This window comes from Pavona decussata, unplaced genomic scaffold (genome assembly GCF_977016875.1).
Source record: "Pavona decussata unplaced genomic scaffold, jaPavDecu1.1 SCAFFOLD_298, whole genome shotgun sequence".
NCBI lineage: Eukaryota > Metazoa > Cnidaria > Anthozoa > Scleractinia > Agariciidae > Pavona > Pavona decussata.
The window spans coordinates 1-12,981 of NW_028145695.1; the positions used below are offsets into that span (position 1 = coordinate 1).

The 12,981-nt window shown below is 37.7% G+C and overlaps 1 protein-coding gene across 1 annotated transcript; it reads left to right on the top strand.

The window, feature by feature from the left end:
• Positions 1-1,750: 1,750 nt before the first annotated feature.
• Positions 1,751-9,925, top strand: LOC146454881 (uncharacterized). Its single transcript, XM_085094974.1, has 4 exons — positions 1,751-1,844; positions 2,223-2,320; positions 3,183-3,292; positions 9,355-9,925. The coding sequence occupies exons 2-4, from the start codon at positions 2,224-2,226 to the stop codon at positions 9,724-9,726; spliced, it is 579 nt and encodes a 192-aa protein (XP_084951100.1). The 5' UTR covers positions 1,751-1,844; position 2,223; the 3' UTR covers positions 9,727-9,925.
• Positions 9,926-12,981: the final 3,056 nt, after the last annotated feature.

Here is a 12,981-nt window from a genome sequence, read left to right on the forward strand (position 1 = left end):
ATTTCAATTAACGTTGTCGGTTCAAAGCTAAAAGACAAGACCGAAAGTTTACGTGGGATTTTTATGAATAAATTCATCAAAATCAGTCATGCCTGGAGAAAACAATAGGTTGTAATTAGCAGTACAATGACCTGCACGTGCAGGGATGATTTTGATGAAATTACTCATAAAAAATAATTCCACAGAACATTGCGGTCTTGTCTTTTAGCTTGATTTTAATCCGACAACATTAATTGAAATAGCTGTATATATATATATGTATATATATGGAAATCCAATGGTAGAGTAAATAAATTGCCACAATTACTGAGTCTAGATCTGATCCATTTGCATGTAAATCAATTGCATTGCTGAAGGAAATTATACAATTGCATAATTTAAGAAATAAAACCAGATGGGTGTTAAATATTCACAAGTTAACATCAGTACTAATTTCAAGTGATTATGTTTTATGCGCTCTCTGATTGGTTGGTCAACTTCAGGATAAACTGTGGCATTGACATCCGAGCTAAAACAGCAAAGCCGAGTGAACATCTTATACACTTACACCGAGGTTCAGTCTATTGTGCACCCCCTACCCATCTTTCGACGTCCATCTTTCGACTTGCTGTCCGAAATGAACCAATCACAATTGATGGAGACCGGTGCTTGTTTCATGTCACCTTTATGGAAATGAGCCACAAGTTCAAAAGGTCATGCTTGTGGACTGTGATCGGTGGCTTTCAATCCTTCTTGTTTGTTTAGCACGTCGAAAGATAGGCGCTGTGCACATAACACTGAACACAGCTGTAAATTGCCACAAATAATAATTATTACTTTGTCTACAGTGTACTTGATTTTCACTTTTGAGATATATGGTTATTCATGTACCTTAAGTGTCAAAGAAAAGTAGCATTTAATATATTTTTTGCATTATGTTCATCACAGAGTCTAGTGAATATAGTTTTTTTGGCATGGTAGCTAAGCTAAGCCAGATTTATGCAGGGTAAAAGTGTTTTGTTTTTCATGTTTAGATCAATTTTTTGCAAATTCTTGTATCCACGGATGAAAATTATTCTAAAACAATTATATTCGCCTCAGACTCAATAAATATTGTTGAATATTTACCTCGACTTCGTCTCGGTAAACGTTTACTAATATTTATTTCACCTTCGATTCGGCGAATAATTGCTATGTATTTAAACCTTATTTCTCATGAGTTTGAACTTAATACTGCCCTCAAAAAAATGCTGCCTTTGAATAAATGCCACATAGAAAACAATGTTTTCTCAATGTTTAATAGTCAAGTAAATACGTTTACCTTGCAAATTCAAATCTCTGTAAATATATCTACCACTACTCACCATAAATTCAGTGAATTATAAAAGTGTTTATTTCACCCATTTTGAAATCACTGGTGATCCTTGCAATCTGATTGGCTCTCAACAGTGCGATTTATTCCCAAATTGCACCAATTTTTTGCTCTAAATCGCATACTTTCTTTAGCCCATCAAATTGGAAATGAGGTAACAAAAATAGAATATTAAAATTGACAGTAACACTCTGTGATTTCAAAATAGGTATAATAAAGTGGTAATTGTGAGCAATTTTGGTCTGAAATCATACTTGTGATTTCAAATCAAATTTGCGCTGCGCACTCGTTCGATTTTGAAATCATGGATATGACATCAGACCAAATCCCACTCAACTCAGTTTAATTACCATTACTAATTACTCTACTGATCTAGTGATATTTATTAAAATCACTGACATCATGACTTACCTTCTTGTATTTTTTTTTTCAATTTTTAACAGAGAGCACTCCACCACATTGTTACTGGCCTTGAAACGCCATGGAACTTTGGGTAGGTATAATGTCACGTTCCTGTTTGGCATGAGAAACAAATGTGTTAATTGATAATATAAACATCATGTATTATCTGTAAAGCCATCAATTACATTAAGGTGATTCCTCAGTATTGTGCATCCTTATACTGTGCATGATTACTTGTGTTATGAACAGGCATTGAAAGCATGACAGTTTTCCCTACAAGGTTATGCATTGCAGAGAAATAAAAGGTAATTTCTCCTAAACAAGCACAGTGACCTATCCTTATTCTTCAATTCATCACGTCTCTTTTGTCAACTTTTATTTCTGAGGGATCACCTTAATGGTGCTATGAATGAATTTTAAAAAAATTATGTACTTTCTTGCTGTTTAAACAAAAACAATTTTCCTACAGAATGTCCTATTCGTCGATGGAAAACACAGCGGTCACCAGAGAAATATTTAAACGGTTTAGGGCCATAGATAAACATACAACGGGATACATACTGACAAGTAAGTAGTGACTTTATGTCATACAGTGTATATGCACTCATGATCATATATGTTTCCTGGTTGTTCAACAAATCAGCCAGGGGCCGTAGTTAACCTTTGAGCCATTAAGCCCGGGGTTAACAGAAATGTCCAATTGGATCAGTACATGTGAGACAAGACCCTGTACTTTTGGATTGAAAAGAAAACACCCACCCAACATAAAATATGGATAAACATTTCCATGGTTCTGGTACAGAGAAAGCAAATACAGTGATCCAAAAAAGCTTTGCAGTAGATTTTTACGCAAAATCTCGGTTTTATCCAGCCAGTATATATCTTTCCGGTGATTTTATTGATTTCAAACAAAAAAATTGGAAGTTAAAATTCAGGACAACGTCCACTGCAAATCGCCGAAACAAACACTTACACAGCTACAATTCCCAGGCTTAATGGCTCAAAATGGCTGGCTACACCCCTGTCGGCCCCTCTATATAGCTACATATCATTGGCTTGCTTAACAATATGACGTCTATAAGCCTGAGAACATTATATCATGTAAATATTAATATATATCACCTTTAAACCACAGTACATGTACAGTATATACACTGAGTATGTAGTACTCATATATATATGTTAGCATCAATCCACTTTTAGAAAAGTTTTCAATGCCTTTATTTTTGCAAATTTGGAAATCTGGAGTTTACTGCAAACTGTCCAAAACTCAACTGGGTGATAATTTTCATTTGAGCAGGAAATAATAACAGCTAAAACATTGATCACTGTACTGAATGGCAGCCCTAAATGCCCGGGTTATATAAGGCTAATTTAAATGCTTATCAAAAAACTGAATTCAATCATCTTTATAATATTCTTATTTCAGAAGCGACGAAAACATATTTCAGAACTAAAGTGAGGGAACATAAGAGAAAACAAAGTGGGATTCAAAAGCAAACACTCTTGCGGCAACGAAGGTTGCAAAGACGAAATGAGGTGGGTAATATATAATTTTATGTGTATTTCCTTGCATAATTTATACATTATAATAGCTAATTAAAACCTGCCAAGAGTTGAATAATTAAGTGGTTTTTTTTGCATACAGCATATATATAAGTTTTCTCAATTTCTCTCATTCCACCTATATATATAAACGTTTATAATTAGTCAAAAGTAATATCTCCAGATATTAAAGTCACTGCCTAATCTCTGTGATAGGGTACAGAATTGTGTCCATGCAAGTTTACAATTTAATTTTTTCTGTTTAGAATCTATCTTGTTTTATTTTGACCCAGCATGTGCATCTCTTGTGAACTAGAAGAGCTGTAGGCAGGGGGGTGAGGGGGGATTCCCATACATTCTCTTAAATGAAACCATAAACGATGCTCAGCAATCATGGCAATCTTCTCACTGATCAGCCGAATAGTGCATGTACGTGGACATTGCAGAATCCAATGGAAAACATCTGGGAAATCAATGTTGCTTGGTGGACCGAAGACAAGATTAAGATTTATTATGTTTACAATTATAATTATGTCTCTGTTTTGGCATTTTCATCTTCTATTGGATCTGAAGAAAACAACAGGACGCGGATCGAACAGCTAGTGGAGCCAATTTAATGCAGGTTATCAACACAAGTTTTATTTTCTCAAATCCGCTGAAGTTGATTTGTTTTAATGATCAAGCTGGGATTGGGTTTAAAATACTGAGCTTTAAAATGATCACGTGTGAAGTACAGTACTGAGGGGGGCGTAAAGGGGACCTGAAAACCGCAAAACCGCACAGCAAAACGTAAAAAAACCGCAATACCGCTTTGAAATTTACCAAAATACCGAAACCGTAGTTACAAATGTGGAACATGCCATCATCAAGACTTTAGGTTCGGCATTCCGATCCGTTAGAAATGTGACCTTATGTATTCTGATGAGCGTGTTCGTCGATGTTAATCAACGTAAGATCATCACACTGGTGATATAATATATACTGTACTGTTTCGAAGACTGTTCATTCAGCAAAAAAAAAAGAGCCGCATACACGCAATCATGTGAAAGATTGATTATTGAAAAATTCCATAAAAAAAAAAAGACAAATGTATTAATATCCGTTGCTCTGATTGAAGGACCAATGGCTCCTTTCTTGGACTAACACACAAAAATCCATAAAATCAATGAATTTTTACTCTTTGACAAGTTACTCTCGACTCACGACAAGGTCTCGACATATCAGTCTCGACTCTCGACATGTTAGAGATGGACTATTAATTTTTTATTTTTGAGGGGGGGGGGGTGAGGTTGAGCAATTTTGTCTTGTTAATATTTTTTTTCTCACCTTTGTGCTGTGAAAGAATTTTTTTTAGCATCTTAAGGTTGTGCTTGAATTTTTTTTCGATCGGTTTTCAATCCTCGTTTTACCAAAAATGAGCATTTTATGAGGTATGTCTTATACAGGTATGGAACAGAAAATGACTTTCTCTCCAGGCTGATATAAGCTGCATTTAGTCTATTCAGTGTTACACGTTGGGTTACAAAAATAAATGAGAAATTCTATTCAGCTGAATTTTAAACCTTTTAAAAATGCCTTGATGTTTTTATCCAATGCCAGGAAATCAGAATTGAATACATTTGTATCTTATCTGAAAACACAAATGTGAGTTACTTTTCTAATGATGTGTTTTAAAGAGAACACCTAGCCATTTACTTCCCACCCTCTTACAGTAACAAAGCCTTGACATAAATGCAGCTTGACAGCATAAAGTCATGTGGTGTAGATTTGCCCCCCCCCCCCCCCCCCTAGTCTTAAGGTGGCCGAATACAGGTTTTTAGTGTACAGGTGTTAGAAGACATTATTTGGAAACTATGTAATTCTGGATTTTTTCAACTAAGAAAGAATGTATTTTCGTACGTCTTGTTGAGCTAAGTAACGTTTCGATGGCAACGCAGCGAACTATTAAACATCCATACATAGTAGGTTTCCTTTATTTTTAGAAAATGCACTCATTAGATTTTTTCCATTTTTTGTATCCAGAAAAACTCACAAAACACTGACACAGTTGCACTATTTTCATGTAATTTTGACAGAGAGATCTCCTGCAAATATTGATTTTGCATTTCAATGTTTTGTGAAGATACCCTCTGTTAGATTAAGGTTTCTCTTTGTAGGCGAGTTACGCTTTTAGGGCACTATTTTCACGCCAAATTTCAGGGAATTGTAATGAGCGGTTCCTTAGAAAACAGTTCATTTCCACGAAAACAACCAATCGCAATTTTTTGGTCAAATGCATATGCGTGGTTTAATTTGGGTTTCATGGCAAAGATGAAAAGCATGCGAAAGGTCTTGGTGAATTTTTTTTTTTTTTTTTTGCTTGGAAAGAAAAGAAAAAGAGTCCAGAAACGAGAAACTTAGTTATTTAGGATCAAAACTTAACTTTATTATCCATTTCATGTGAAATTGAGGGATCACTTTATCAACCGCCGTATTTGCGTATCACAACCCTTAAGCACGCGCTTAATAGCATCACTTACACAATCTGTAAAGCACGCGCAAACTGTGTTCAGCCACCTTAAACCGCTTTTTGGCTGATACGTGGCAGAAGCAGAAGCAGGGGCAGAAACATAGCTTATAGTGGGCACTATCAGACACTATTTGGTTGTTTTCGTTTGTTTCAATTTTGTCATTTATAGCTGTATACATTCAAGACTGTGAACATTTTATAATTTAATTAATAGATACAGGCCGGTAGGCAGGTTTTCTGCGGGAGGGTGCGGTCCAACTAGGAGACGGACCAAACAAGAGCCGGAGGCGCGAACCTTTAGGGAAGTTGGGGGCATGCTCCCCCGGGAAATTTTAAAAATTAGGCCGGTTGTCTGAGACTACATTTCGTGCGTTTTGAAGGCAGTATGATATGAAAACAGGCAGCCAAAAGCGAACTTAAACACGTGGATATTACTCAAACTTTTGAACTTCAAGATGGATTTTGTTTGGTGTAGAGACTACTTTAAGTATGTATTTTACAGTTTTAGAGAATAATGTCACTATTTAAAAAGAACAAAAATAGAAATAAAGTTGAAAATCCGTATTTTTCCCTGGGTTTGCTGCAGTGCCTATCATCATGATCTTTCAGTAGTGTGCCAAGCTCAAGCCTCCTTAGGTAATTCTTGGCAAACATATCAATGTCTGTTTGATAAACTTGGATGTTTGACGTCAATTGAAAACATGTTTTGTGCGCCAGTGCATTCACGGGTAGATGCAAATATGGATGGCATATATTTTCTTTGCTTATTTATTTCATTTTTACAACTACACTAACAGTGAATCAGAAGGGAAGTATACTATCTATATTTTTTATCAATTCAGTTTTTTTTTTAATCTATGGTCAACAAAAAAGTGGACCTCCGCAGCCTGAGAGGGAGTGCAGGCGCACCCATCACATCCCCCTTCCCTACGGGCCTGAGATATCAGATATGTTGAAGATAGTTGAAAATTGTATTTTGATACAAGAGATGGAAAGTGATATTTTATGACATGAATTTTATATTATACCAGATTCAGTGAAAAGGTTCAAATTTATGTTTTAATAAAAGAGATAGGTTGAAATGATGTATTTATGATGTTTATGATATGAAACACAGAGGAAAATTATTATACGAATAATTACACAGTATTTTTGTCTGTTGAAATTAAATTATGACAAAAATTACAGTTTAGTTTTTTAGTTGGTCCAACAGGATCCTAAGAGTACAAAGGCTTGCTCAATTTTTTCTTCCCTTGGCCAACTGTGCATGATTTTTTTTCTCTACTTTTGCCGTGCAGGAATTTTTTTTGGTAATTGTCCAAAGCCCCCCCCCCCCCTCCCCCAAAAAGAAAATGGTCCATCCCTTATTCTCGACTCTTGACGGTCCTCGACCGAACCGACATATCATTGGATAAAATGGTTAATCATATCAAGTATTAACTGGAAAAGGCTGAAACAAGAAACCGCAAGGCTTGCTTGCACAATAATGGTCCCTGATTGTGCAATCTGATCATGATGCGCTGTACTTGTTGTGCCCGCGTACCTTGTAAAACGTAAACAAAACAACTGGGAACGAGAGGATCTGAGTGAAAACGAAACATCGCAGAGGTCCGCAGACACTTTTTTTTTACCGATTTGCCCGGCCTAAAATTTATAAAAACCGCATACCGCAGGTCAAAATAAAAATTTCCGCAAAACCGCATCACCACAAACCCTTACGCCCCCCCTCAGTACTAGTAGAACCATTCCAGTGAAAAGTGCATTTTATTCCAATGCATTTTCTGCTTGCAGTTTTAAGATTCCATGGGTATTGTCCATACACAAAGGATGAACTCGTTCGCTTTTTTGCATTGTTGCTCCTTTCTTTTTTTAGTTCCACGCGATAGAGTTTTTAATATTAGCCGAGGAACATCTTCTAGACGTGATTGTGCGTATTTTCTATAAAAATAAATTAAATTTAAACCTAATATTTTTTTTTCCGGAAATCCAGGTGGGAGGGGGGGGGGGGGTCTTTTGTTTTGGAAATCCAGACAGGAGTGGGGGTCTTGTGCTTCAGGAAATCCTGGTGAGAGGGGGGGGGGGGGGTTAAAAAACGACCCCATCCGCCCGGGGGGTGTGGATTTTTTTTGGAATAAACCATTTTTGGTTTGCACGTTATGTCACAGCAGCCATGTTGGGGGTCACTTTGCATAAGAAACAAAAGGTTTCTACTCGGCTTCTTTTGTTTGCTCCACCAACTTATGCAAATTGACTCCAACAAGGCCGCCAAGCCTTTGTCTTTGTTTGCCTTTGCACGTGGTTGCAAACTAGCAAAGCCCGTGAATGTGGAAAGTTTCAAAATATGTGATTATTTCCTTAGGTACCTTTTGTTAAAACCGGCTAGATATACAAACAAAAGAATCCTTTCTAAATAAGCGGCCGAGTATTCTACAGTTTAGCCCAAAACTATACAAATGGCAAATAGAAATCACTTGGATACAAATCAACAAATGATGGCAGGCGGGAAATCGCGTCTTCAATTAATCAGTGTCAAGAGTCAGGGTGCAAGAATGAAATGGGCACTCCCAAATCAGTGCCAAATATTTGAAGCCACTACAGACAAAATCATACTTAGAACTATTAAAACAGTGAAGTGATAACTCACCCATCCTTCGTAATCCTATGATCCTGCTTTCGAATTCTGTGATTGCGTCACCTCGTGGGATAAATCAAAACAGTCCAGCAACAACAAATACAAAACTTGTTCCGCCGACGTCAAATCAAGGATTAAAATGACTCCTTCCTCCATTACATACAAGCACAAGCCGTTACCGAGTTGAAAAGGAATTTGTGTGCTCTCACACCAGTCACAACAGACACATCCTCGGCAAAACGACGCGCGGTTTTGGTCGGACGGCCGACGGTGCAGTGCAGACAGAAATTCGTCATCAGTCATCAACTCGGGGTGATTTTCGCGGGAATATTGCAGTTCTTGCAATTTTTTTAACTGTATTGTCTGTGTGCTAACTCATCAGAGAATATATCCTTCTCTTTTGGAACTTACGCAACAATTGCAAGCGAGCAAGCAAAAGCATTGTTTCGAACATCGACTGTCGCTACCAATGGTGTTGTGATGCCTGTATGTTGCTAAACCGGAAACGGAAACAAAGAGCATGACAAAGAGAAAATTTGGATTGGACTAACAAGAACGGGAAACGTGGAACGTAGAATAATTTTTTTATAATTTTTATAAATCGCCTGTTACATTATAACACTTTTGTTCCAAAAAAGAGCGAGGCTGCGTTCAAATCAAAATTACACCTAGCAGTAATCCCAGATTCAGATAACGTGCGTTCGAAAATTCAAAATATCTGGACGGGAAAACTTCATGATGTCCCTCTCAAATTGGTCTAATACACGTGAAAATGTGCGCATGATTTTTAATTAACCCAAAGAACAAATCTCTGCTTGGTCTGTAATATTTGAATAGGGCTCACTGTTTGGTAGCATGTGCTATTCAGGGTAAAATTACTCAGATATTAATGTTATATTCCCCTTTATCTTATAGAAAACTGCACAAAGGGCAAAGGCTCTAAAAGGTAGTACCACGTTCAGCGAAGAAGACAAGTTGAAATATTCTGAAATAATGTTGACATCATATGTGTCCTCAGACGAATCAACAAGCGAATCAGAACAGGAGCCTGAAGATGGAGATAATGAGGATGTGGAAGGTGAACGAAAAAAAAAGAAAGTATTAAAAACCAAAAAATTAACATGGAGATCTCAGGAACTAGACGATTTAATGAAGCAGTTAGATCGCAAAATTCAACGAAGGAGGTCCCAGAGGGCTACAGAGATGATGGCCAAGAGGAAAGAGGCAGCAGTGGCCTCAGCTCGTCTGGCGCCACCAAACGCCCCAGCATTTGCCATTCGGCACTAGATGAACTGGGGATAGTTGGTGGTCAAAACGTCGTTCCTTGTTATCGTTTTTACTCACTATAATTTGAAAACAGCGGGAAAATAGTGCCAAATGGCAAATGCTGCTGTCTCTTTCCTTTTGGTCATCTTCTCTATTCACTATTAATTGTTTTAGGCCCGGCTTACCACCGTTTGCGTCGTTAGGCGACCATTCAACTCAAAACTCCTAAGTCAACTTTTCCAAAAAATTCCTTCAATCAAGCATTAAGCTGGCTTCGATAACATCAACCGCATGTACATTTACTAAAACAATATACGATAAATGGAGTTGTTGTTAGTGTCAGGAGCGAAATTCCAAGCCAGCTGAATGCTTGATTGACGGAAATTGAACTGGGGAGTTTTTGAGTTGAATGGTCGCGCAACGATGCAAACGGTGGTAAACGCCGAATCTAACTCAGGAATTAAATCCATGTGAAGTTTGGAGTTTTATTTGTTTACCAGGGGCGTCGCCAGGATTTTTCAAAAGGGGGTCACACTGAGTCACACCCAGAGTACTTACCAGATTGTCATGTCGAAACCCACACTGTGTTTTACTAAAATTATTTCACAAGGGGGGGGGGGGGGGAGGGAGTCACGGGCACCCCAGGACCCCCCCAGCTGCGCCCCCTGGTTGCTGTAAATTTAAGTGCGACTTCATGCAGATCTGGTTTAAAAGTCGCATTTCACATGTTCGGGATTTAATACACATTTGATTACTATGAAGGTGGCTCGATCGGATTTTTCCGGGACGATACCTTTCAAATTTGAGAAACTAGTGTACGAAAAGAAACAACTCAAACAGAAATTGTACTGTTTCTACGATTATCAGTTGAGTAAGGCGTGACTGGGAGGTTGGATCACGATCATTTTGCCGTTAAAATTACGATGGACACGATGTTGTCATGGACAACTCTACTCGTTTCTAATGGTAATGATATCAAGAGTCGTGCGTCACCTGTTGGAAAAAAACGCCAAAATCGGCCACTTTCTGTCGATCTTCGAACATCAATCGTTGATGAAATACTCAGAAATGGAGGAGATATTACAATGAATTTCTTCGATTCGAAATCGGCGACAACAAAGTTCGCAAGATTCGACTTATCGGAGCGACTACTGGCTGTTTCAGTTATATATATCTAGTCATTGCACTGGTTCGCTGTACAGATCAGTTACGGAATAAATACATTTTTTTCTGGAAAATATTTTGAGAAAACGACCCAGAGCTCAGAAAATAATTTGTTTTGGTGAAACAGCCCGTGATCGCTCCGCTAAATCGAAACTTGCAAACTACCTGCGAAGTTCGCGAAGTTCTCAACGGGAACAAATTTGACAACCGGAACTCCGCAATCTGTCTGGCCAAAGTAACATGAAATTCACTATAATATCTCCTCCATTTCTGATCATTATTTCATCGACGATTGATGTTCGAAGATCGACAGACTGTGGCCTGTTTTCGCGGTTTTTTTTTTTCAACAGGCCTGACTCATGGTTCTTCATATCGTTACCATTGGAAACGAGCAAAGTTATCTATGACAACATCGTAGTTTTAATGGAATTGTTAATGCCATATGATAGGTCTTATCACGGTTTTCGACGCCATTTTGACCGATGAGGGTAAAAGACGGCATGAGTTTGCGGAATGGCATGTGGCATGACCTGCGACATGGCATAATTATGCGAAATACGATGCTCGCGGAATGACTCAACTGAAATAAATTAACTGAAGAGTGCGTCAGTTTTTTGCGCCAATTTTAAGAGCATTAGGTTTTTCGATTTTGCGGAAAATGTAACAGATGGGCTGCTTAGAAAATACACGCCTGTAGCTGGAATTGAACATGTCTGATTGGTGGTAATAGGAAGAAGTGATCGAGGGAGAAGAAAACGGTGAATACTGTTTAATGTTCTCACATTCAAGGAAATATGAGTACTATTCTCGGACACTTTTTGCAATTTTCTAGTATATATATAGTTCCTGCCCTTCCTTTAATACCTAAGCGCAAGTGGAATAATTGTTTTATTAAAAACAATCAGGAAATATTGCTAGATCTTACTGATTTCGCTGTGCAAGAACAACTGGAAGACAACTTAATGGTCGCCATTTCTCGGTCATGGTATAATGGCTCTTATTAAAGAATGAATCATTGTATAATGCAATTTAAGCAATTTGATTGGCTTAGCGGCTATTGGTATATGAGCTATTATACCATGCCCGAGAAATAGAGACCATGAAATTGTCTTCTTATTGTTTTTCCAAAGCGAAATCTGCAAACTCTAGCAATATGCCTTGATTGTTTTTAATAAAAAAAATATACAATGGCCGCTAAGCCAATCAAATCCTTCGAATTGCATTATACAATGATTCAGTTTGTGATAATTTATATTATAATGAGGGAAACATACTTGATTTCCGAGGGGGGAAGCAAATTGACATCGACAGATTTTAACTAGTTTCTTGAATATTAACGAAGTTTGTCAAAGACAAATTGTATACCTTCAGCATTTTAGCAATACATGAATACATTTTTTATTCAAAAAACATTATTTTACTGCCACCCTGACTGCCACTTACCGATGTCGCCGATGTCATGTTGACGCAAAGCGGCGAAAAGGTCAATCGCGTGCGAAGTAAAGGTCATGTGTCTGCGTTATTGCTTACGTCATGCTTCGGGGTTGTTTATTTCAAGGTTGACGCTTTTCGAAAAGAATATAATAATGTCAATTTCATGGGAAATGATCTTGAAAGATGATTGTATGACGCTAGCGTAAGTTAAGTTGAAAAATTCAAAATGTATCCTAGGCCTGTATTTGGCGAAGAGGCGGTTTTGATATCAGTCTGCATTTTTAATACCCAGCCTGCCGTCTGCAGTCTGCAATTTATACCTAGTCTGCATTTTATACTCAGTCTGCAGTCTGCAATCTGCAGTCTGCAGTCTGCATTTTATACTGACCGTTCGTTAAATCAAGGTTCCACTGTATGTGGGTCGTGAGTAAAAATACCCCGCTGCCCTCCCCCGGCGCAGGTTAGTTCAATGAAACTTACAGCTTACAACTTGACCTGCCGGACCTACCCACCGAGAGCGCTTTCTTCGCCCTCCGTTTCAAATTACAAATATTTATAGCCAATTTTTGAATTTAATTTTTGAACTTTCCATACATTTCCCCTGTATTTTTTTCCCACGAACTTTTTTTAGTAGCAATTCACGGCTTTTTCGCTATACAAACAAATGTGTGGAAAGTT